Below are 26,342 nucleotides of genomic sequence, written 5' to 3' on the forward strand. Positions count from 1 at the left end.
GGAGTGCAGTGGTGTGATCAGAGCTCATTGGAGCCTTGACCCTCCTGGCTCAAGTGATTCTCCCACCTCAGCCTTCTGAGTAGCTGGGACTACAGGCATGCACCACCACACCCTGTTAATTTTTTTTTCTTTTTTGTAGAGATGGGGGTTTCACCATGTTGCCCAGTCTGTCTTTTTACATAACTTTAAAACACTAGCATCTGTTGAGTTTTTTTCCAATAACAGAAGTCATCTGTGCTAACTATAGAAAACCCAGAAATACACAAAACCCCCCACCCAGAGCTAACCACTGTTAATACCTAAAGACTATGATCAGCCTGGAGAGGGGCATGAAGTTGTACCAGGAGCTCAGCAGTGTTGGTGGGGGTGTCTGGCCTTGTGTCCCCTTCCCTCCCCTGTCACGCACAGGTGCCCTGTTCAAAGACTCCAGAGGGCCCCCTGAGCCTGCTATGGGTGTCTAGGGATGCTGGAGGCCTGAGAGGCACCAGTGGGAAGAGACAAGAATGTGGAACCTGCAGCGGGCACAGCTCAGTTTCCTGGGACTTCCGTGAGAAGTCAATGAGGGCATGCACATGAGAGTGACAGATCTGGACAGAACAGGTCCCTGCGTGGACTCAAAGCTTCCTCTAGAAAAGAACACTTGAGCCCTGTCTCCCTTATCCCCAGCCCAGTGGCTCACTGCCTTCCTACACTCCACTGGGAGCAGAGAAAGACCTGCCTTTGCTGAAAAGGCTACTGGCCCTGAGAGACATCGGGACCTTCACCCTCCTCGTCACCCCTAAGGGCTTTCCTCTCCTGCAAGCAAAGAAAAAACACCATCAGGCTCCTTCAAACACAAATGGTCCAGGACAGGCACAGGCAGAGGCTCCACGCGGCTCGTTCCTGGCCTGTAGCAATGCACTGCTCCGTGCAGGACCTGAGAAGAGGACATAGAATGTTCCAGGGAGGACCCAGGTCAGAATACAGATGGCCGTGAAGAGAAGAGTTTACTCTCATATGCAGGGCAAGCTTAATCCAGAGAGAAAGTCATGAAAATTAGATCTGTTTTTGTGAACACTTGCTCTGTCCCAAGGAATCCCCTAGAAGTTTTGTTTTTTTTTTTTTAGACGGAGTCTCACTCTGTTGCCCAGGCTGGAGTGCAGTGGCGCGATCTCGGCTCACTGCAAGCTCCGCCTCCCAGGTTCACGCCATTCTCTTGCCTCAGCCTCCCGAGTAGCTGGGACTACAGGCACCCACCACCACGCCCGGCTACTTTTTTTGTATTTTTAGTAGAGACGGGGTTTCACCGTGTTAGCCAGGATGGTCTCGATCTCCTGACCTCGTGATCTGCCCGCCTCGGCCTCCCAAAGTGCTGGGATTACAGGCTTAAGCCACCGTGCCTGGCCTATAAGTTTTTACATAAATTATCTCATTTTATCCTCACAACTCTCCAAGAAGGTGGTAGTGCCTGATTTTACAGATCAGGCTCAGAGAGGTTTGGAAATAGGGCAGCTCTGTTTCCAACCCAGGCCTGTCTGCATATGAAGCTTAGGCTGGGCCTCACCACCCTGCTTCTCCCAGGGATGTTTGCCCTCAGCCTTGACCAAATGGGAGCCCAGGGCAGCCAAGAGAGGCCAGGGGCCACTGTGCCTGGGACACAGAGGCCAGGCCACACATGGCAGACTGCTGACCCCAGCCAGTTGGCAGTGATGGGGTCAGGCCCTGGAGCCTGGAACCAGCACCTCCCTTGGCCCTGCTGTCCCGGGTTATCAGGAGCCTGAAGCCCTCATCTCCACCCACAGGACCAGCCCATGGGCTCATGAGAATACCTCACCATGGGACAGCTGGACTTGTACCTTGTCTGGAGCTAGCCCCAGCCTCCCACTCCCTATTCCGCAGTGAATGCTAATGGGGGCAGGGAGTGGAGTGGACAAGGAGCCATGGGGAGACACAGACAGAAAAATCAGGATTGTTCTATTTGCGGGAGAAGCCCCCAGCTCCCCGTGCCATGGCAGTAGAAATTTGGCAGGGGCGTCCCCGTCCATGGGGCCTACTTCACCATGTACCCGGACTTGGGACCATCACAGACTTCGGAACCATCAGGAACCTGGGAGCAACTGAAAGCTGAACTACAGTGGGCTTTCAGACACACAGCAGGCTGGCGGAGCACAAATAGGACTGGTTCCCTCCAGGCCACCAGCAGGGCGGTGGAGGTCTTCACTGACTCCCTGCCTACCTCTCAGGACAATGTCCTTTTGGCTCCACAGTCCCTGAAGCCAGAGCTGGTGGGGGCAGGGAGGCAGCCACCAGCCTCTATATGTAGTGGAGGAGGGGGTGTCCAGGGAGGGCTGCATGATCCTGAGAGCCCCCACCTCACCCGGCTGGACTATCCTCTCACTTCAGGGTTTCTCTGGGCTTCCATCTTGCCCCTGCTGAGCCCTGCTTCCTCCTCTACCAGCAGCACAACCCCCAGGCTGGGCTCAGAGACCTCATGTGGTGGGATCACTCAGTACCCCGAGACGGAGGGAAGGAGGGAGGGCTGCAGGGTTCCCCTTGGCCTGCAAACAGGAACACAGGGTGTTTCTCAGTGGCTGCGAGAATGCTGATGAAAACCCCAGGATGTTGTGTCACCGTGGTGGCCAGCTGATAGTGCCAATCATCCCACTTTGCCCTGAGCACTCCTGCAGGGGTAGAAGACTCCAGAACCTTCTCTCAGGCCCATGGCCCAAGCAGCCCATGGAACTTCATAACCTGAGCTCTCCATCTCCCTCTCTCTCCTCCTCTGTTCTCCCTCCCTCCTTCTCTCCCTCACCCTCCTCTGCTCCCTCTGCCTTTACCACTGCGGGGGGGTCCTCGGGAGGGCCCTGCCACCCCACCTCTTCCTCGCTGGTGTCTGCCTTCCTGGCACCAATCCTGGCCCTGGAGTTTGTCCTGGGCCTGGTGGGGAACAGTTTGGCCCTCTTCATCTTCTGCATCCACACGCGGCCCTGGACCTCCAACACGGTGTTCCTGGTCAGCCTGGTGGCCGCTGACTTCCTCCTGATCAGCAACCTGCCCCTCCGCGTGGACTACTACCTCCTCCATGAGACCTGGCGCTTTGGGGCTGCTGCCTGCAAAGTCAACCTCTTCATGCTGTCCACCAACCGCACGGCCAGCGTTGTCTTCCTCACAGCCATCGCACTCAACCGCTACCTGAAGGTGGTACAGCCCCACCACGTGCTGAGCCGTGCTTCCATGGGGGCAGCTGCCCGGGTGGCCGGGGGACTCTGGGTGGGCATCCTGCTCCTCAACGGGCACCTGCTCCTGAGCACCTTCTCCGGCCCCTCCTGCCTCAGCTACAGGGTGGGCACGAAGCCCTCGGCCTCGCTCCGCTGGCACCAGGCGCTGTACCTGCTGGAGTTCTTCCTGCCACTGGCGCTCATCCTCTTTGCTATTGTGAGCATTGGGCTCACCATCCGGAACCGTGGTCTGGGCGGGCAGGCAGGCCCGCAGAGGGCCATGCGCGTGCTGGCCATGGTGGTGGCCGTCTACACCATCTGCTTCTTGCCCAGCATCATCTTTGGCATGGCTTCCATGGTGGCTTTCTGGCTGTCCGCCTGCCGCTCCCTGGACCTCTGCACACAGCTCTTCCATGGCTCCCTGGCCTTCACCTACCTCAACAGTGTCCTGGACCCCGTGCTCTACTGCTTCTCTAGCCCCAACTTCCTCCACCAGAGCCGGGCCTTGCTGGGCCTCACGCGGGGCCGGCAGGGCCCAGTGAGCGACGAGAGCTCCTACCAACCCTCCAGGCAGTGGCGCTACCGGGAGGCCTCTAGGAAGGCGGAGGCCATAGGGAAGCTGAAAGTGCAGGGCGAGGTCTCTCTGGAAAAGGAAGGCTCCTCCCAGGGCTGAGGGCCAGCTGCAGGGCTGCAGTGCTGTGGGGGTAAGGGCTGCCGCGCTCTGGCCTGGAGGGACAAGGCCAGCACACGGTGCCTCAACCAACTGGACAAGGGATGGCGGCAGACCAGGGGCCAGGCCAAAGCACTGGCAGGACTCAGGTGGGTGGCAGGGAGAGAAACCCACCTAGGCCTCTCAGTGTGTCCAGGATGGCATTCCCAGAATGCAGGGGAGAGCAGGATGCCGGGTGGAGGAGACAGGCAAGGCGCCGTTGGCACACCAGCTCAGACAGGGGCCTGCGCAGCTGCAGGGGACAGAGGCCAATCACTGTCACAGCAGAGTCACCTTAGAAATTGGACAGCTGCATGTTCTGTGCTCTCCAGTTTGTCCCTTCCAATATTAATAAACTTCCCTTTTAAATATATTTATTTGCAAGACCAAATATCTGTCTTTAATCCTAACGTGGGACTGTCAGTAGGCGTCAAAGTGAGCGCCCCAAGGTGAAGGGAAACTTGGGAGAGAGTGGGGAAGCCATCCCACAGCCCCATCCCAGGGGGCACTGTCCTTCCCAGAACTTCTGGGAAGCCCTGGCATGTCCTGAAAGGCAGAACTGCTTTCCTGGGTGAGGCCTCAGGCAGGCCACCAGGGCTCCAGGCCCTCGGGTACAGAGTTTGATGCTGGGAACCTAACATCCCTCCCCAGTTCCCTCAATCCACTTAGCCCAGCCCTCTCATATCATGGACAGGATGCACCCCAGCTACTAAAGTCGTCAGGAATAGAAGTGAAAGCCCAGAAGTGTCACACACAGACCAGGAGGGTGGCATCAAGGGTCCATGTGGATGCTGGGGAGGGAGCGAGAGAAAAAGTATCAGGCAGAGGGAGGTGGGCCCGGGAAGGATGAGCAGGTGAGCAACAGACCCTGCCTCCATCGTGTATCTCCAGCCCACTTCCCTGTTCTGAAAATCTACCTGCTGCACTCAGAAACCTACCAAGGTACTGGGGTGCCACCTGGGCCCCCTCCAGGGTTGCTCTTCTGTCTCTCGGCTCCCCATGGGCCCCTCTTGCCCCCTCAACTCCTACTGCTCCCTTTTACTCCCTGGAGCCACGCCTAGGGGGTCCCTGCTTCTCCACGCCCTCTGTCACCACAGGGAAGGGAGTCCAACCCTGGGCGGGGCCACCTCAGCCTGAGTCAGGTCTTTTAGGAAAGGCCTGCACACTCCTGGAGGATGGGGACTGAGCAGCTCCTTCGGGTGGATCCCCACCTGGGGCGCCAACACTTACCGCCAGCTCAACACCAGGCACCTTTCCTCTGGTACCATCTCTGCCCCTGAATGCGCCCACCTGGGCTCAGGGCAGCTCCACGGGCCATTTCCTCAATCTCCTCTTCCCTGGACCCTTCTCCTACCAACTCCTCCCTCAAGTCCTCCCACCTCTCCCAGCACCTGCCCTCACTCCTTCATGACCTGATGAAAGGGAAATGGGCAGATACTCCCATGGTTTGCAGGCATGTCTGCAGTCCTGTCTTTTCCCATCAAGGGAGACAGCAGAGGCTGCCCTTGAGGAGTTCCTGGGTAGATGCTGGTCACAGGGTTCAGGCCCGCACTCCTAACCTGCCCTGGATTCTCCTTGCCCCCCATCTTGACCCTGAGGACTGCTTCCTCACTGACAGGCTGGGTCACACCACCCTTCCCCGCCTTCCCATCATTTGCAAGGCCTTCTCTAAACGGGGTTGGGTGCTCCCTCGCGAAGCAGGCTTCAGGCTGCCGCCACATGGAGGTAGGACTGACTCCCTGATCCGAACTATGGCCCCAGCCCACTGTACCCTTCTCTGGACTTAGTTCTCCATCTGTGAATAGGAATAGTGATCCTGACCCTTGCCCAGCTCCAGGGGCTGGGGATGGGAGTAACTATAAGCCCAGAGCACTTGGTGAGGAAGGCAGTTATTATGTGGAGCAGGGAAGGGAGAAGGAAGAGGAGTGGGAAGAGAAAGAAAACTGTGTTTAAGTGTAGGGTTTCCTAGAGATGGAGTAGTACCCATGGTGGTATAATGGGAGCGGGGGCAGGCGGAGACCCCATTTCCTACATTTGGGTTCTAAATGGCATTTTGGTCCCGGGGACAGGCTGCACTATCCAGTGTGAATTTTGGGCAGCAACTTCCACCCTTTTTTCTCTTCTTTCTCCTAACATAATCTGCTGCCACCCTGAGAGAGGATCAGATGGCATACATTACCTTCCTCCAGGGACTCCTGAGCAGGGGGCAAGCAGGCAGGGCTGGGTGACAGGCCAGCAGTCATTAACTTGCCCGTGCTTACTGGGCACCTGCCGTGGGCCAGACACTGAGCTACAAAGGCAGACAACTGTACTCTCACCTTGAGCTCCCCCCGGCTAAGCCGGGGAGAGACGGACCTGCAAATGGAACCAGCGCAATGCAACCCAGTGCAGGCCAGGGTCTTTTAGGTGGTGATGCACCCTGAGAGCAGAGGCTTGAAGAGCTGACTCTGCCTGGGCTGTCAGGTAAGTCATGCACATAAGCTGGATCTCAGAGGATGAGGAAGGAGAGAAAAGAATGGCATCCCTGGCACTGGAAGAGCATAGCCAGCGCATGCAGCTGTGAGAAGACTCAGTGTGCAGGGGTGTGGGGAGGAGATCACTGAGGCAAGAGAGGAGGAGGCCTACCACAGAGCTAGGGGACAGGCAGGAAAGGCAGGAAGGACCAGATCCAGAAGGGCCCTGGTGCCAAGCCCGGGAGACTGGGTTGATCCTGCAGACAGTACGGCAGGAGAGGGGTGTGTGCACGAGGTTGTTAAGTGGAAGATGATGATTGGTTGGCATTTTCATCAGTTACTCTGGCAAGAGCATGAGGGTAGGGGACGTTGCAGATGACCTATGTCTGTATTCCAAGCAAAGGCCTGAAGAAAGGCAGCAGCAGAGATCACAGAGGGTCCAGATGGGGAGGCTGTGTGGGGGACACGCTGAGGATGCAGGTGGTGGAGCAGGTTTGGAGGTAAAACAAGTTGTAGGGGCTTGGAAGACACCCAGGCAAACATGTACAGTAGCACACTTCGGACTGGAGATAGAAGCAAGGGTCTTCCACTCACCAGGGCTATGGGAAAGAATGTGGTCATCTGGTGAGAATGAAGAGAATCAAGAAACATCCTGTAAAAAAATCCCTGCAAGTAAGGGATACATGTAGGAAAACCCAGTGAAATGCTCAGAAAAAAAAAAAAAAAATCTTTAGGAAAAAAGCAGGACTGCAGAAGAAAAGAAGTCAAGGCAATCTTCACCCAAGTAAAGAGATTGCCCATTAAAAAGGACAGAATCAAGCCATCTTTTATGAAGGTAAAAGCCAAACATAAAATACCCAGACAGTCTGCAAAGTGCCTCCTGCAAGAACAGAGCATTTTCAAAAGTGTTTCCTAATTACATATTGAAGAGAGTTGATCTGAAAACCAGTGTCCATGTCTGACACTGTCTGGTCAATTAACACCCCGGACGGACAACCTGGATTAACAATGCACTGTCTGGGTCTATTTTTTAAAAGCTTTTCAAAAAGTGATAGGTTGTCATTGTATGAAATTTAATAGTATGCAAAACATGCTATCATTTATGGATTCATACATATGCATTAATTGTATAAAATCATGTATGGGATGATAAACACTAAATTAAAGAGAGTACTTACTGCTGAGATGGAGGAAAAATGGGAAGTGGCACACAGGTGATTTACTACTAGATCTGAAATTATCTTTGTAAAAAAAATCTGAAAAAACGACTATGAATGACATCTGCATGTTACTTAGCATTGCTTTGGGTAGAGAATAAAGGGATTAGTGTAACGAATGAAGAAAATTCATATGGCTACAACATCTTCAAATGCTCAAGAAAGCTCAAAGAGGATGACTTAAGAATAGCATTGGATTTAACAATTAGAAGGTCATTAAATGTGACTTTATTGACAGCAATTTCAGTGAGTGGATGGGGGTGGGGGCAGAATGGAAGCCATAAAGTGCTATAATGGGTTGAGGAATTAATGAGATTTGAAGCAATGGAGACAACTCTTCCCCTTTCAACAAATGTGCCAGTAAAAGGAGAGAAGATAATAGCTTTAGATGAAACTAAGCAGAGGACAGATGTTTTGGTGGTTTGACTGTTCTGTTATTTGGTGGATTAGATGAAGAGATTTTTAAATACAGGAGGAGAAGGGAGAAAAGAAAAATATTGGGGAGGAGGGGAATGATGATGGGGACTGGAATGTACCAGGCCTTATTCTAAGCATTTTACACATATTAATTTTTTTAGTCCTGATGAGGGAGATTCCATTATTATCCCATTTTACAGATGGAAACACTGAGGCACACAGAGGTTGAATAATTTGCCCAAGGTCAACCAGCTAGTAATTGGCAGTCTGGCCTGAGTCAGGACACTACTGCAAGGCCCTAAGGGAGTTGAAGGATGAATCCAGCTCATGGGTGGCAGGAGGGTCTGTCCCCAGAAGATAGAAGGATGCCTCTTTGAGCTGGAGCAATGGCACTATTTCAGTAGGTCTTGGGACAGGGGGAATAAAGCTGAAGGGATTCTTAGAAGCCGCAGCTCTCAGGGGATAAGGACTTAAAAAGTGGCAAAGGATAGGAACAGTTGGTTCTGGAAATAAGAAAATCAAGCTCCCAAAGAAGAACATAGAAAAGGGTCACTAAGCAAGTGGCTCAAAGGGGCCTGGTGAGTTAAGCACCCTGATGAGTTAAGCTGTGGGGTCGTGAGTAGGTGGTGTGGTTCCTCCAGCAACCTCTGCACCCAGGAGCAGAATCAGAATAAACAGAGGGTAAAACTTAGCCAGGGAGGGGCAGAAGAAACCTCCTAGGAAGTCTGATGATAAAAACCCAGTCCTGGTATGGAGCTTAAGGTCGGCCCCCTTGAGAGGTATGGCATGCAACACTCTAAGCTACAGAGGAGCTTCCAGAAAGAGGGAGGTGATATTTGAGTTCGCATTAAAAGCCTTAATTTAAAACAAAAAACAAACAAACAAACAAAACACTAAGAAGGCTGGGCGCAGTGGCTCATGCCTGTAATCCCAGCACTTTGGGAGGCCAAGGAGGGCAAATCACCTGAGGTCAGGAGTTCGAGACCAGCCTGGCCAACATGGTGAAACCCCGTCTCCACTAAAAATACAAAAATTAGCCGGGCATGGTGGCGTGCGCCTATAGCCCCAGCTACTTGGGAGGCTGAGACACGAGAATCGCTTAAACCCAGAAGGTGGAGGTTGCAGTGAGTCGAGATCACGCCATTGCACTCCAGTCTGGGTGACAGAGCAAGACCATGTCTGAGAAAAAGGAAAAGAAAAAAATAAGCTTAGTGTCTCCTTTTAAGAAAATCTTTCAGAAAGCCCAGCAAACAAGAGTCACAAACATGTGTACTTCACAAACACGGGCTGGAGGGGTCCCAAGGGAGCCAAGCTTCACTTTCCCCTATAATGACCTTGGCACAGCAGCTGAGACAGAGTCTACACAAACAGCCAGCCAAACAGCAAACCCCATGTTGGGGCACAGCAGCCTTCCTCAGTGCACCACCTGAACACCACAGCACCCATCCCCACAACCCAGCACTGGCCACAGCAGGGCACGAGTCACACTGCAGGGTAGTTCACGGGAAAAAGGCTGCCTATTACACCTCATACCTCCAGGCCTGGGGGCACAGGGTCAAAGGCCTCCTACTGGGGTGACCTCGCCTCGTGAAACTTCCATGTCCCCAGGATGTGGCTTATGAGACAGCAGAAGAAGATGCAGACCCTGGGGAAAGGCCTCTGAGAGTCTCAGTGCAGCTGGGGCACAGCAGACCAACTGGCCTGGCCTATTACCTCCCCGGGGCCCTCGGAGCTCAAGGTTCTGAAACAAGGACCACCTGATGCTGGGCCTAGGGGTGCGTGCACAGTCTTACACCTGAGCCACCATCCTAGTAAAGAACAGCATAAAACCAGGCAAAATTTCCAGGAATTTATTGGAAACACAATACAAATTGGTTAGTAGATGGCATCTCCTTACAGACAGACAATCCACACTGTGGTATCATGCTCAGAACGAATTATCCTGCGGAAACACTCATGAGCACAGGTGCGTGCTCTGGGTTAGCTTCCCTGGCAGGGAAAATCAGAGACACAGTGCAGAGGAACAGGAGGGGTGGACAGAAAACTGGGACATGGCCTTCCTGGGGGGAATGGTGAGGAGGGGCTGCTAACTGAGTAAATTCCCCCAAAGGAAAACAGGGACAACACTAAAGAATAAAGGCTTCCCCCTCCCTCCCCAAAGCCGTTTCCTCTCTAGGCAGAGTAAAACAGAATCTCCAAACACCCACGGGGCAGCTCCTCCACCTCCCCTCGCCAGGGACTTAGGACAGCAGTGGGGCATAAACACCAGGCTCAGACATGACACCGAGTGCATTGAGGCCATGCACAGCCCCACCTGCTTGCCCTCAGCCCCCTGCTCTGCTCTGAGTTGCAGGGGACTGACCCGGTGGGTCGCCTGTCCCAGGCTCCCAGGGCAGCTGCTTCCAACTGGGTTTCACTATTGTGAGGCACCTGCAGGACTCTGGAGGCCAAGAGGAGGGGAGAGGCTGGGGCCCCCTCTCTCCGCCTGGGGAAATGTTTCTGACAAGAATCATGGCTTCTCGAGGCTCCAGCCCCCACCAGACAGGTCCACGGTGTGGCAGGTCCCCCAGTGGCCTTGGCACCAGGCTCTGGTGATGCGTCCTCCCCTGGTGCCCAGCCAGTCTCAGGATGGGGGCGGCTTGCTGTTGTTGTTCCCCACCTCTGGGTTGCCCCTCACTCCCCTGTTTTGCCTCTCAGCTTTTCTTGTTTTGTGTTAAACAAATCTCTGGATGAAAACCCCCATTTGAAATCCATTTTCCTGGGTGGGCCCTGAGAGATGGAAACTGGGCTGTGCACAAGGGGGATTGTGAAGGGCAGGCTGAAACCTTCCGGCGACACCCTCCAGTCGGCCCTCCTCTCTTGCGCACCTTTAAGAAGTGAAGGGTGGGCAGGCGATGACTGAGCCAGAGGGGGAGATGGCCTGCAGAGCCTGTGTCCTCACACCAGGGGCATGTCTGCTGGGGGCTGCGCAGACAGTCTCTGCACGTCCACCCATGTGCTCACTGAACCACAGTGACATGCCACTGACACACAGCAGGGACACCATGGCCCCAGAAAGGGAGCGGGTGGCTGGGAAACCCTCTCAGCACCAAATGCTTCCAACGGCAAAGGCACAGACTAGAGGCGCCTCGGCACCCTTCCTCCATTGCCTGGGGGATTCTGTCAGAACGAGGGGGCAGTTTCCAGAGACAAAGGGAGAGCGTGAAGTCTCAGTCAACATCCTCCTCCTAGGATGACTGGACTACAGAACCACGAGCTTTACTTACAAGAGGAAGGAAAACCCTGCTTGGCACACGTGGCTCGAACAAGCTGCGCTTTTCCCAAAGCCAAATGTCAACTGGGTAGATAGGAGGGGCCTCCCTTCTCCTGCTTCAGACCTGGCCTGACTCCTGTCTCCAAATCTCTTGGGCCTGGGTGAGAGGGCCTCTCCCAAAAGGCAGAGAAAATGAAGCTGGCAGCTGAGTCACGGGCAGCTAATTGTTTCCAGAATCTGCAGTCACCACTTAATAGGGGTTCAGAGAGAAAGTGAAAGGGTGAGGGAATCATTTCCCCTTCTGGGTCCAAGTACGACAATAAATCCGGAGCAGGGTACAGACAGACAGCTTTCCTGTGTCTTTTTCTTTAGGGAAGAAACATCCACGTGATGCGGCACCTCCTCCCAGGTCTTTGCTGAAGGGACCCCTCAGTGGGAACCCTGAGGAGAACCCCTGCCTGCCACCTCCACCCGTCTCACCAAATGCTTCTGACACAGGCCCCACCCTCAGGGCCCCAAGCCAAGACCCAGCACAGCTCCAAGAGTGGGTGGTGGTGGAGACATCCCATGCTCGCCCTTGCAGAAGCCTAAGATGAGAACCAACTCCTCCTCAGAAAAGAAGCTGAGATGTCTGCAAAACCGCCCTCCACCTCACACAGCACGCTCTCTCTGCCAAGCGGAGCTCAGCCTCCGAGGACACAGACATCTAGAGCATCGTTATCCTTACCAAGTTACCTCGTTCTTCCCAGGGTGTCAATTGTAGCCACTCTGTCTTGCAACAGCTTGGCTATTTGGGCCTCTCGTATCTGCCATCCAGCTGCCTCCTAGTAACCCCAGAGATGGCTGGGAGATCAGACTCCAGTCGTCTTTCTTGGGACTGTGACCCTTTGCCTGCAAACAGAGGGCAGGGGAGTTGCCAGCCTCACATCTGCTCAGGGAGCTCATCGGGCGCTGAGCTATTCCTATCCTTGCAGCTGCCAGCACAAGTAGCACAGCTACTCAGCACAGCTGAGTGGCCAACTGTGATGCCACCAAGGGCTGGTGCCGAGGGCAGGTGGGAAACACGAAGAGCCCAAGCCAAAGGAGCAGGCACGTCCCCCGGGGCCTAGGTCACATGTGCTCACAAGATGTTGGGCTGGAGGGGTGGGGGTCATGGGGTTGGCCACACAGACTCATACCCACAAACACAGTTCTCTCACTCCACACCTCTAGGCCAAACAGAGTCTGTCTGCTTAAAATGAAACTAGGTCATTTGTGACCTGCTGTAGGACCCACCTGGCAGCAGTTCTTCATCAGCTGGTTTGGCTGCAAGGGAACAGGGCAGTAAGCAAACGGCTTGTCACAGTGATACACACGCTTGGCACTTTTAACAACTGCTCTTGCTGGAGCTGTCTGTGACCAAGCAGAGCCGGGCAGAACACCAGCTTCTCTCCAACCACAAAACACAGATGATGAGTTTACAGGCTTATCTTTTGTCAGAACCTCGGTAATTCTGTTCCTTGGAGGAGTAGGAGGGAGGGTCACATATAGGAATGCAGAGGGTAAACAGCAAATTCCCCCATTTCAAAAAAACAAGTATGACGCCTATCGAGAAAAAGCTGAGTGACGGTAACAGCAAGGACAGGGAAATACCTTGAACCTCATAAACACTGGCGCATTTCTTAAGAAAAATCCATTCAGAAAGATGCCATGGCCCTCCTGTACATATTTAGTAACTATACAGCATAAGACCGAGCTGAGCGGACACATGCAGGGTGGCAGCGGCTCTGAGCTCGCAGCAGCCCCACTGCCAAGTGGCCGCTGTTGCTGGGTGCGGCGCAGGGCGCTGCAGAAGGGAGGAGGTGGAGGGGTTCCCTCAGCCCCTCAATTCTCAGCAGGTCTCGCTCCGTAACAGCGAGGTCTCTGACAAGAAAGCGAGGTGCTGCTGATCCACACGTGGAGACACAGGATTTGGAACGTGCACTCCCACAGTTCCTTCCCCGCCCCATTGCGTCTCCATGGATGCACGCAGAGGTCTCCCACTGAAATGTACTGGGAGTGGGGCTGCCTTCTTCCCAGGCACGACTGTGAACATCAGCAGGACAGTGCAGCAAGTCTTGGATTGTAGAATGAATCAGGGAAAGCTCAGTCTGACACACAGCACGTGAGTTCTAGAAAAGGGAAGTAACAGTGTGAAGGTTAAACAAGTCCTGACGGTGGAGGCAAGACGAAAGGGAGGATGGACTCACCCCTCCCAACATCACAACCTTCAGGGAAAGGAGGCTCAGCAGTAGGTCAAAGAAAATCTCATAACTAGGCCAGGTGTGGTGGCTCATGCCCATAATCCCAGCACTTTGAGAGGCCAAGGCCAGTGGATGGCTTGAGGCCAGAAGTTCAAGACAGTCTGGACGACATAGCATCACTCTGTCTCTACCAAAATAAAAATAAAAAGTTAGCCAGGTGTGGTGGTGCATGCCTGTAGTCCCAGCTACTCAGGAGGCTGAGGGGGGAGGACTGCTTGAGCTCACAAAGCCAAGGCTGCAGTGAGCTGCGATCGCACCACGGCACTCCAGCCCAGGCGACAGAGCAAGACCCTGTCTGAAAAAAAAAAAAAAAAAGGCTCACAATGTAGTTTAACACTGGATCAAAGGGAAAGTTTAATTAGGGCCAATAAAATATATAATTGATACTGAAGGATGGAAAGATTTTAAAAGCTGGGTTTTGAATAGGCGGGTTTAGTGGTCACTGGAGAGGTGCTACAGTACACCAGGAAAGAGAAGAGACTCATGGAACTTTTCTGACGGATACTAAGGAATAGGGAACACAGTTGGCTGGGAGGAGGCACGATCTCATCTGAGCTCATCATAATTAATCATAATGATGTGGGCACCCAGAGGCTATGAACACATTTCTTGTAGGAGGGGAGTGAACCTCACTCTCCCACAGTGTCAGGAACTATTCCTATGCCCCTCACTCCCACCCCCTCCACTTCCCCAAAAACCTTCAACTCTGACCATCTGGAGATTACAGCAGAGACAAGTAAATGAAAAAGCAGAAGTGGCCTGCAAACCACATCACCACCGTGTTGTATTACTTAGAAAGTTGTGAAAGCTTTTTACTTAGTTATTAGGAAAGTGGCTAGGAGGGAAGTGGGGTTGTTTGCTGAGAAGGGATAAGATGCTCAGATATTCTCTGCCCCAGGCACATCACCCTGCAGCCAGGAAAGGACCCAGCAATGCTCACCTTCACAGCCTCACAGCATGCCAAGGAAGGGCTGCAGGATGGAGCAGAGCTGTGTCTTCACTTCATGAGCTTTTCTAGGATAGGGAAGATACCTGTACCCAGCTTGGTATTTGATATGAGCTCAGCAAGTATGTGTTAAATAAAGGCCCAGATAAATTCAGTTTAGGAATCATGCTAACCTTGCTTTATTGAACATACTGTAGGTTATGTAACTACCTTATTTAACCTTCAGCAGAATCTTGGGAGTGTCAGAAAGGTTAAGAACTTGCTCAAGGTCACAGTAAGTAAGCTGAGGAGTCAAGATTTGAATGTAGACCTTAATTTGTGTCAAGTTTTTCCTACTACACCAAGCTGCTCATCCTCCATCCAGCCCAGTGTTCTGCTAACAGCCCAGTAAGAGCATCCTGACCTCCTCAGTGTCTAAATGGAAGGTTATGTAAGTGTCAGCTTCTCCTAGGAGCCACTCTCTCTTTTTGTATTTAGTGGAGCAGGAGCTCTGTCATTCATCTGTCTAAACCCTTATGGAATTAAACCACCTATCAAAAGAGCTGCTTTTAATAGTTTCCCAAGTTTCTAGCCTGCCATGGTAAATTGTGCTTTTATTTGTGCCAAACTTGCCTGCTGCAGTTTCAGAAACAACCCTCTCCTCCTGGCATCTCAGGTTCTGGTGCCCAGGCTCCAATCTGCCTTCTCCACCCTGGCCACGGTTTTCAATTGAGACAGGCCACCTCTCTGTATTCTGGGCTGAAGAATCCCAGTACTTACCACCTGCCCTTACAAGGTTATCACTTCACTCTCCTCTGCTCAGAGCTTCCCCAGATCCTCTGCATTTCCTTGAAGCAGGAACAAGAGCCAGATACAGAGACTCAGCACAGTAGCACAGGCAGAGAGCCCCAGGAAAATGTCTACATCAATTCTCAGTCTCCTTCCTAGACCATGATGTAGCCCAAATCATTTCTCTTTTTGTTTATTTATTCTCAAATGTATTAACCTATATTTGCCACTTTGGTATGTACTCACCCTGACTGACAGGCACTTATTTTTTTGTTTGTTTGTTTTTTGCAAAATTTTCCCTAATGGTTTGACTACTCAGAAGTACTTGAAGTCCATGGACTTGGAGATTCTGCACTTAAATCAACCAATTCAATGAAAGCAATCTAGCCAGCTAGCTGGTGGCTTCTGAGTTAGTTTCCTTTCCTTCTGAAAATCAGAGAAGAAACCACAGAATTTTAGAAGCTGGAAAGCAGATAAATGAGTGATAACAGACTATGCACTCAAGACAGACAGACTTGAAGGTTCAGTGTGGAAAGCTGAGTACCCAATTTGTCTAGAGAACCCCAAAGGCTCATGAAATGACACCAGGTACCTCTGGAAGTAGGGGAGGGGACTGAAGCAAGGAAGAGGAGTTAAAGGCTCTTTGAGAAGCAGCTGGATCCCAAGAAGCTCTCCCAACTCCATACCACCAGGCAACTGTCTACGTCCCACCAGTCGAGACATTTATTCTCTGAAGAGGACAAAACCGTTTCAGGCCTAGGGGACACTAGGCACCATGCACAGCTAAGGACAAGGCTACAATTCTAACAGAGAGAGATCAAGTGAACCTATGTCTACTGAATGGTGAGCCTCCAGCCTTCTTCCCATGAAGCTCTCAGAATGCAGGTAACAAACATTTATCCTCTGGGGAACAGATAGGAAGAAACTTCTCTGGGGAATCTGACAAGCCCATGAGAAAATATCTAAAGAAACTGGCATTTATCGTCCAAACACCAGGCCAACCTGATCACCCTACAGTGAACTGCACTACAGGTTCTGCCAAGAACAAGCACAGAGCTTTCACTCTGATTTTTAGTCTCCTACTTTTAAACATTATTTGACAACAAAGGTCACCAGGGAAAAAAAAACAAAAACCCTCTAACACAAGTGTTAGAGACCAAATAACAAATGATCAACAGAAGAATACAAATTGGAAGAAACAGAGAGAAGAAATAGAGAAGAATACTTAAAAAACAAAAAACATGGCCAGGCGTGGTGGCTCACACCTGTAATTCCAGCACTTTGGGAGGCAAAGGCAGGTGGATCACAAGTTCAAGAGATCAAGACCAGCCTGGCCAACATAGTGAAACCCCGTCTCTACTAAAAATACAAAAATTAGCTAGGTGTTATGGTGCGTACCAGGAGGCTGGGCAGGAGAATCGCTTGAACCCAGGAGGCGGAGGTTGCAGTGAGCCAAGATTGTGCCACTGCACTCCAGCCTGGCGACAGAGTGAGACTCCGTCTCAAAAAAAATAAATAAATAAAATAAAAATAAAAAGCCACTATCATTAATATCCTCAGGGAAGAAAAAATACAGTATCTATGAAACATACATAGTATGTTGTTTTTTCTTAACTGAGAGAAACAGGAGGGGAAGCACATAGAAGGACTGAGGAGCTCTGCTTCCTATCATGGTAGGCTAATTTGACTAACCCTCCAGCCAGTAACAGTGATAAACTCTGGACAAAATATAAAGAACAACTGTTTGAGGCCAGGTGTGGTGACTCACGCCTGTAATCCCAGCACTTTGGGAGGCTGAGGTGGGAGGATCACTTGAGGTCAGGAGTTCAAGACCAGCCGGGCCAACACGACAAAACCCTGTCTCTACTAAAACTACAAAAATTAGCCAGGCATGGTGGTGGCCACCCGAAATTCCAGCTACTTGGGAGGCTGAGGCAGGAGAACTGCTTGAACCCAGGAGGCGGAGGTTGCAGTGAGCCGAGATCATGCCACTGCACTCCAGCACGGGTGACAGAGCAAGACTCTGTCTCAAAAATACAATAAAATAATTTTTTTAAAAAAGAACAACTGTTTGAAAGTACTAGAGAGCAACCAAAATCAGGTAAAAATTGGAGGGGTTATGAACCTAGAAAAAAGTGAGACAAAGTAAGAAAAAGTGAGACAAACTGAGAGCCACTCTTAAGTGTCTTTCCCCATGAGCACATTCATGCAGTATGAGATGAATATAGCTCAGGCAGAAAGCTACAGTCTACTAGGCTGAGGAACCAGAGGTCAGAGCTTGAGGCAGCCAATGCAGCTGGAAACTGAGGGAGGAGATCCTGCAGAGGAAGGAGACACAGAAGGGGGAGCCCTCAAATCTACATACAAACTCCCCTCACATTGCTTGCTTATTTCTGAACTATGCAAGTACAGGGTGAGATTCCCAGGAGCCCGATGGAAAACATCAGCTAGAAGGCTCAAGGAGCCGAGCAGTGACTTCAAGAGCTGTCCAGTGCTGAGAAGACAGAATTTGGAGTTCAAGTTCTGTGAAGTTAAAGGGGCCTGGTAAACAACTTGGTCTTTCCATTGAAATCCCATCGGACTAAGGGCAAAATTGAAATATGTGAGGCTTAATAAAGCTTTAAACCAAGCCTCCACAGAATCGAAGTGATCTACCAATATAACTCCTTGCTAGAACAAAACTTACCACTCTGTAAAAGAAAATAACAGAATCCTGAGTCTTTATAACTCATCATTCACACTGACCCAGTATGCATTTAAATATGATTGGACTGGCTGGGCGCAGTGAGAAACAAGAAAATGCAACCCATAATCAAAAGAAAAAACAGTCCCTAGACTAATGGATAATTCAGATGTTAGAATTAGCAGGTATGGACTTAAAATATTTACTATAAATATGCTAAAGAATCTATAGAAAAAGACGAATATAATGGGTGACAAGGTGGGCAATTTTAGAAGTATAACTAATTGGAAATCTGAAAACTGAAAAATACAAAATCTAAAATGAAAAATGTGTTGGATGGGACTAATAGCAGATTTGATACTGTAGAAGAAATAATCAGCGAACTTGATGATAGAACTCTAAAAATCATCCAAAATGACAAATAGAGTACACACTGTATGACTCCATTTATATATAATTCTAGAAAATAGGCCGGGCACAGTGGCTCACGCCTGTAATCCCAACACTTTGGGAGGCTGAGGCAGGCGGATCATGAGGTCAGGAGATGGAAACCATCCTGGCCAACACGGTGAAACCCCGTCTCTACTAAAACACACACACACACACACACACACACACACACACACACACACACACAAACACATTAGCTGGATGTGATGGCACATGCCTGTAGTCCCAGCTACTCAGGAGGCTGAGGCAGGGGAATCGCTTGAACCCAGGAGGCAGAGGTTGCAGAGAGCTGAGATCGCGCCACTGCACTCCCACCTGGCGACAGAGGGAGACTCCCTTTCAAAAAAAACAAAAAACTAATTCTAGAAAATATAAATGAATCTATAGTGGCAAAAAACAAATCAGTGGTCACCTGGGGGTGAGGTGGGGGAGATGGGGAGGGCAGGTGGGAGGATTATAATGGGGTGCAAGAAAACTGTTGGGGGTGATGATTAAGTTTATTATTTTGATTGTGGTGATGGTTTCCTGGTGTATATATTTCAAAACTTATTAAATTGTATATTTTAATAATATATAGTTTACCAAATGACAATGATATCTTAATAAAGCTATTGAAAATAGTAATGAAAAATGTCTTTATAGGTGTGATATAAACAAGCTCTGTGGGAGTTACATAATAACTGGTTATATTGGTCAAAGAGAGAGATTCTGTTTTCTGAGGCCTGCTCTTGAGGCTTTAAGTGCCCCAACAGTGTAACAAGCACTATGGGCGTTATCAGCCAGGAACTTCCATTGCGCTTGTTATACTGTTGGGGCACCTTAAAGCTTCAAGAGCAGGCCTCAGAAAACAGAGTCTCTCTCCTTGACCTTCTCCTGCCTCCCTTTCACCTGCTCCTCTTTCTCCCCAAGGCAGACCTTAGAAACCAAAAACATATGCTAGTATTCTGCACCCCCACCCCGGTGCCTTTCTGTCTTGGAGCTCTGACCTACCTTGTCTTATGTTGGCCAAAAGACCCTCATTTCAGAAAGGATCCTGCCCCCAGGAGGAATGAATGCTGCACAGAGAGGTCAAGAAGAATCTGAACAGGGGGCCAGGCGCAGTGGCTCACACCTGTAATCCCAGCACTTTCGGGGGCTGAGGTGGGTGGATAACCTGAGGTCAGGAGTTCAAGACCAGCCTGGCCAACATGGCGAGACCCCGTCTCTACTAAAAATACAAAAATTAGCTGGGAATGGTGGCATGTGACTGTGGTCCCAGCTACTCGGGAGGCTGACAGGAGAATCGCTTGAACCCGGGAGACAGAGGTTGCAGTCAGCTGAGATCACACCACCGCACTCCAGCCTGGGTGACAGAGTGAGACTCCATCGCAAAAAAAAAAAAAACAAAATTAGAACCTGAACAGACAAGACTTGCTGGGTTTCCCCCCCTCAGTCTATTCATATTAGATCATACCCTTTTTGTCCAATCACATTTCTACATGGTTGTTAATCATGCCTACCCAATTAAGTCTCCATAAAAGGCCCAAGCGGGCAGAGTTTGGAGAGCTTCTGGAGAGCTGAACGTGTAAGGTTCCTGGAGGGTGGTGTGCCCAGGGAGGGCATGGAAGGTGCATACCCCTTCTCACATGCCTCGCCCTATGCATCTGTGCATCTGTATTTGGCATAATATCCTTCATAATAGACAGGTAAACATGTTTCTCCTATTCTAGGATCTACTCTAGCATATTAATTGAACCCAAGGAGGGGGTTGTGGAATTCCTGATTTATAGCCAGCAGGTCAGAATCACAGGAAAAACAGCCTGGGGTTTGTGAATGCCACTGGAAGTCGGGTGGCAGTCTTGTGGGACTGGGAGAGCCCTCAATCTATAGGTTCTGACACTCTCCAGGTAGACATGGTCAGAATTGAATTGGAGGATACTCAGCTTATGTCTGCTGCAAAACTGATTGCTTGCTTGGTGTGTGGGGAAAAGTCCCCACACATTTGGTCACAGAAGTCTTCTGTGTCGATTGTTGTTCAGTGAGAGAACAGAAAAATAAGCAACTGCTCTGAGTGTGTTTTTTCCCCTTAATAGGGCTTTTAAAATCTGTGCTCGAACAACAACTGCTGGCTTTACAGATGCTGTAAGAATCATTCTATTTCAAGTTTAATAAAACCAGAAAAAAAGTTTGTTAAAAATCCTAAAAACCAGGGAAAAATAAAGAAAACTGGTGTCACCGTATTAAAATCAGACAAAGATTTCAAGACAAGGAGTATTAACAGAGATAAAGAGGACCATTTTGGCAGGGCGCAGTGGCTCACGCCTGTAATCCCAGCACTTTAGGAGGCCAAGGCGGGTGGATCACAAGGTCAGGAGATCGAGACCATCCTGGCTAACATGGTGAAACCCCGTCTCTACTAAAAATACAAAAATTAGCTGGGCGTGGTGGCGCATGGCTGTAATCCCAGCTACTCAGGAAGCTAAGGCAGGAGAATCGCTTGAACCAGGGAGTCAGAGGTTGCAGTGAGCTAAGATTGAGCCACTGCATTCCCGTCTGGTGACAGAGCGAGACTCTGTCTCAAAAAAAAAAAAAAAAGAGGACTATTTCAAAAGGACATAAAAATCCTAAATACAAATATACCCAATAACAGAATTTTTTAATACATGAAGCAAAGTTGACAAACTAAAGGGAGAAACAGATACATCTGGTTGGCATATAAAGTTGAGAAAGTCTCAGCTGGGTGCAGCGGCTCATATCTGTAATCCCAGTACTTTGGGAGGCCAAGGCAGGAGAACGGCTTAAGGCTGGGAAATCGAGACCAGCTTGAGCAACATAGCAAGACCCCCTGCCCCCAACTCTGTAAAAATAAATTTTAAAAACTATTTTTTAAAAAGGTTGAGAAAGTCTCCCAGAAAGTAGAATAAAAAGACAGAGATGATAAGCTATAGAGAAACAATAAGAAAATCAGAGGGCCAGTCCAGGAGGTCCAAACAATATCCTACCCATTTTTTCCTGCTGAATGTTCAGTCCCAGATGACTTAAATGTGGTCAGCCCTATTTTCCCAAACACTTACTCTTGGTCTTGCTCACTGGCTGTCCTAGAGGGGCTCAATCAGTTAAGCTGGAATCAGAACATTACGGAAAGGGTCTTCTTAGGTCTCTTCTTTGGGAATCTCCATCTAACAAAGTTAACTTCAAGTCTGCACCTTGGTTTCACATTAATCACTTTTCATATTCATTTATATGTCATCACTTTTCATATTCATTTATATGTAAATAGTTGCTGATAAAAATAAATATCTGGCTGATAGAGGAAAATGCATAGATTATAACTCAGATGTTTTCTGAGCTGAAAGAGTGCTCAGTCATTTGGAAGGGAAAACAGAAAACAGTGAAATAAACAGTGAGCAGGGCTGAGAAGCTTCAAATGAACCCAGTGGAGGTTTCCAAATCAACTAGACTGTGACAAATTCTTCCATTTCCATTGCCCTGGGGGCCCTGCAGATTCAGAAGGCTTCTCCTCACTTCTTCATGAGGACGTGAACAGATTGCTCAGGGGGATGCCTAAATCAATTGGTTTCTGGGGTTGTTCTTTACTTCCCTGGGGTGTCAAGATACATTACCGTACTGATATCCCAATGGCTTTTTCAGACAGTTATGACTGCTCTTTTGATGGATGAGTCAAACCTCTTCTAAGTCAAATCCTCTTCTCAGATACCTAATCCCCTCCCTCTGCTGTCTCCTTCCCTTTCCTTTTGCAAACCTCTACTCCTCCTCCCAAAACATGTGAGACCTAGCTCTCAGACCTAGCTCTCAAATCAGAGCTACCCTTTCCTTCTCAGAGGTCACCTTCTATGGGTCACTGAGAATGGGGGAAAGGGGAACAGAGGGTCAGGTTAATTTAAAAAGATCGTTTACCTGCAGGTAAACAGAGACACTTATTAAGGAGGCAGTGAACCATGGACTGCTGTCACTCTTCTAGGACCTCCATACTGCTGAGAGGGTCTCAAGTCTAGGCCTCTTAGGGGCTCACACACTAGTGCTTCCCTCAGAGACATGATAGAAGTACTCTCTGGGAGAAGCTGTGATATTAGTAAACCCAGGAATGGTCCCAGGGGTGGCTAATTTGGCATCCTTCTAGAATATGCTAAAACACTAAGTTGTTGACTACTTATGCCTAATGCAATTGGCTTCCTCATGGCTTCAGAGGTGGAGACCATCTGCTGCCCTCAGACAATGCTTCAATAGGCCCGAAACCCTCTCAATACATAAGGTACTCCGCTATATTGCTTCCCATTCAGTAACCCTGGGGGCATAATAGTCCTTTAGAAAATATTTTTTGGAATCTCAAAGGTTTTAAAAATATATTTAACCAGGTTATGACACTACCCTTTGAGACAAGGAGAGCAGAGGTGAGTCTAGGGACACTCGAGTTCTTCCAGAGACAATGTTTTAAAAGTTTTTTTTAAAACTGCAGTCTTTTGAAATGGCATGAGTTTTTGACAGAAGGCAGCCTGGGCCTAAGCATGCCTAGGAGTGCCATCAGCTGTCCCTGGCAGTCTATTTTTTTTGGAATTCGTGAAGAGAGCAGATGCATTCCCAGAGCTCACTCACTGGTACAATGGCTTTCACCACCGCCCATTTCCCAGGGTTGGGATGCCAACAGTTAGAACTGTTGAATCACTGATTTCAGACTCAAGTCATCAGAAGGACAATCTTCACACTCCAGATCATAATATTGTACTTACAGAGTCATCTACATTAGATACCTTCTTCATAGGAGTCTCAAAAATGGTATTACTCAATGCAGAAAATAAATAAGAAAAATAAACGGATCCACAGTGTACTCACATGCCCTAGGGAAAATAAGCCAGAGGAGAGCAGATTCAAAAGGGCTTTATTGTACAATTCATCACTTTCCCTGGCTCAGATGCCCTGACTCTGTCCCACTGAAAACTCATCTCTCTTCTGAGCCTGTTGCTGACATGCTGAGTCCTGCTTCAGTACCCCTGAGACAAAAAGCCATGTCATTTTGGAAAAAGGTTAAGAGCACCTCCAAACGATGGTCTGTATCACTTCACAAGAAGTCTTTCTCAAGGCCCCCTTCTGATAAAGACTGAGATAGCAGGCAATCGCCTTGTCCCTGCTCATTGGAATGGAAGATCTGCAGACAGAACAAAGCTCAAGTAGTTGTCACTGTGGAAAGAACCAAGGGCATCTTCTTAAGGGTCAGGACAGGATGAGAGGCCTGTACAGCCCATCTGCCTTTCTTCTCTCCAGGATTCTTTCTGATTCAGACTTCACTCTGAATAAGATTCTACTGTCTCAAGGTCAGGATGTTCTATCTCCTCTACTGTAGGGTCTCTGATAGAGGAGCCCACAGGGAGCTAAGTGAGTCCTTCCTATAAACCTAAATTCCTGCCTTCAATGCTCCTCAAAATAACTTAATCCAAGGGCAGTTCCTCTTTATAGATACAGGGGCCCTGTAATGTACAAACATCCATTGGAATATAACCATCTACCTTCAAGGAAATCCATAAGTCATATTTTAAAAATCATATTTTTAGGTAAGAAATACAGTTATAAGGAAAGTACTGAAATATTATTTATGTACAGTTCTCAGGACTATAAAAATGGTTGATATCTTAGAAATTTTCCAAATAAAACTTTAATAGAAGCTATTCTTTAAGTCAGAGGTAGACTCTTAACACTTGATAAATACCTACTATGAGTCAGAGACTATGCTGGGAAGAGGATATAATTCAATTTAAATACATTTCACCTTTAGGTGATTCTGTGAATTTTCTCTTCTTTCTTTTTTTCCCTTCTCTCTCCAACACTAATAATATAGCTCCTATGCCCCAACTTCCAGAAAAATATAGTTCCTATACCCCAACTTTTATATTTGGTATATCGGCAGATGAGCTTTACACAGGCAAAAAATGATGGTGAAGGGGTTTTATTAAAAAGTGATGGCTTCAGTGACTCACGCCTGTAAACCTAGCACTTTGGGAGGCTGAGGCAGGCAGATCACCTAAGGTCAGCCACTTGAGACACACCTGGCCAACATGGTGAAAGGCTGTCTCTACTAAAAATACAAAAATTAGCTGGGTGTGGTGATGGATGCCTGTAATCCCAGCTACTCTGGAAGCTAAGGCAGGAGAATCACTTGAACACAGGAGGCAGAGGTTGCAGTGAGCTGAGATCATGCCACTGCACTCCAGCCTGGGCAACAGGGCGAGTCTGCTTCTCAAAAAAAAAAAAAAGAAAGAAAGAAAGTGATGGCTTTATGGTCTGAGCAAAGAAAAATACCCCCACTATATTGCTCTATGCATTCGCAAACATATACCCATTTCCTATACAAAGAAAATATGAACATCTCCTATGTGCAGGAATATGTAGTTTTATTAAGCTTTGCTCTATTGAGCTTTACAGATACTGTGCTTTTTTAAAAATTGAAGCTTTGTTGGCAACTCTGCATTAAACAAGTCTATTGACACCATTTTTCCAGCAGCACGTGCTCACCTAATGTCTCTGCGTCACATTTTGGTAATTCTTACAATACCTCAAGCTTTTTCTTTATTATATCTGTTATGTTGATCTGTAATTAGTGATCTTTGATGTTACTATTGTAATTGTTTTGGGCCACAAGCCACGCCCATATAAGATGGGAAACTTAATAGATAAATGTGTGTGTTCTTTCTTGAGTGGAGCTCTGAAAAAAAAAATTAATAAAAAAAATGCTATGTGTCCTCTGACTGCTCCAGTGACTGTCCTTTCCCTGTCTTTTTACCCTCTCCTTGAGCATCTCTATTCTCAGAGACACAACAATATCAAAATTAGGCCAGTTAATAACCTTACAATGGCTTTTAAGTGTTGAAGCGAAAAGAAGGGTATCTCTCACTTTAAATCAAAAGCCAGAAATGATGAGCCTTCATGAGGAAGGCGTATTGAAAGCCAAGAGAGGTTGCCAAGTCAGGCCTCTTGCACCAAACAGTTAACCAAGTGATGAATGCAACTTGGAAAAGTTCTTGAAGGAAATTAAGAGTGCTACTCCAGTGAACATATGAATGATACGAAAGTGAAACAATCTTACTGCTGATAAGGAGAAAGTGGCCTGAATACAAGATCAAACCAGCAACAACATTCCCTTAACCCAAAGCCTAATCCAGAGCAGGGCCCTAACTCTCTTCAATTCTATGAAGACTGAGAGAGGTGAGGAAGCTGGAGAAGAAAAGTTTGAAGCTAGTAGAGGTTGATTCATGGGGTTTAAGGAAAAAAGCCATCACCATAAACATAAAAGTGCAAGTAAAGCAGCAAGCGCTGATGTAGAAGCTGCAGCAAGTTATCTAGATCTAGCTAAGATCACTGATGAAGGCAGCTACGCTAAACAACAGATTTTCAATGTAGACAAACCAGCCTTATACTGGAAGAAGATGCCATCTAGGTCTTTCATAGCTAGAGAGGAGAAGCCAATGCCTTCAAAGCTTCAAAGGACAGGCTGACTCTCTTGTTAGAGGCTAATGCAGCTGGTGACTTTTTAAGTTGAAGCCAGTGCTCATTTACTATCCCAAAAAGTCACAGAGCCCTTAAGAATTATGCTTAATCTATTCTGCCTATGCTTTATAAATAGAACAACAAAGCCTAAATGATAGCGCCTCTGTTTACAGCGTGGTTTACTGAATATTTTAAGCTTGCTGTTGAGACCTACTGCTTAGGAAAAAAAATCAAAATATGACTGCTCATTAACAATGCACTTGGTCACCCAAGAGCTCTGACGGAGATGTACAAGGAGATGAATGCTGTTTTCATGTGCGCTAGCACAACTTCTATCATCCATTCTAGGATGGATGAACGGATGGATGAATGAATGGATTCATTCACTGATTCATTCATTCATTCATTGGAGACAGGGTCCTGCTTTGTCACCCAGGCTGGAGTGCAGTGACATGGCTCACTGGGCCTCGACCTCCTGGGCTCAAGTGATC

The 26,342-nt window shown here is 48.7% G+C and overlaps 2 protein-coding genes across 10 annotated transcripts in view; one reads left to right on the forward strand and one right to left on the reverse strand.

Annotated features, from left to right (window-relative positions):
• Positions 1–26,342, reverse strand: part of MTA3 (metastasis associated 1 family member 3) — a 281,381-nt gene that overhangs the window by 17,170 nt on the left and 237,869 nt on the right. For 5 of the 9 annotated variants that reach the window (XM_063789935.1, XM_063789936.1, XM_003949791.5 and 2 more), the window contains one exon: positions 9,829–13,396. The exons of 1 other annotated variant lie outside the window; for it this stretch is intronic. In XM_063789935.1, coding sequence (XP_063646005.1) covers positions 13,371–13,396 — 26 coding nt within the window. In that variant the 3' untranslated portion in view covers positions 9,829–13,370. Of the gene's footprint in view, positions 1–9,828; positions 13,397–15,257; positions 15,302–26,342 lie in introns of those variants that run through there. 3 more of the 9 variants (XR_010149568.1, XM_054678375.2, XM_063789930.1) reach the window with 3 other exon arrangements.
• On the forward strand, positions 409–4,279 carry OXER1 (oxoeicosanoid receptor 1). The gene is made up of 2 exons (XM_024354327.3): positions 409–954; positions 1,782–4,279. Exon 2 carries the CDS (start codon positions 2,599–2,601, stop codon positions 3,868–3,870), a length of 1,272 nt encoding a protein of 423 aa, XP_024210095.1. The 5' UTR covers positions 409–954; positions 1,782–2,598; the 3' UTR covers positions 3,871–4,279.

This window comes from Pan troglodytes, chromosome 12 (genome assembly GCF_028858775.2).
Source record: "Pan troglodytes isolate AG18354 chromosome 12, NHGRI_mPanTro3-v2.0_pri, whole genome shotgun sequence".
NCBI classification, from domain to species: Eukaryota; Metazoa; Chordata; class Mammalia; order Primates; family Hominidae; genus Pan; species Pan troglodytes.

Bases quoted from the DNA above. Each gene is read 5' to 3' on its own strand.
- OXER1 (XM_024354327.3), top strand. From the start codon at position 2,599: ATGTTGTGTCACCGTGGTGGCCAGCTGATAGTGCCAATCATCCCACTT.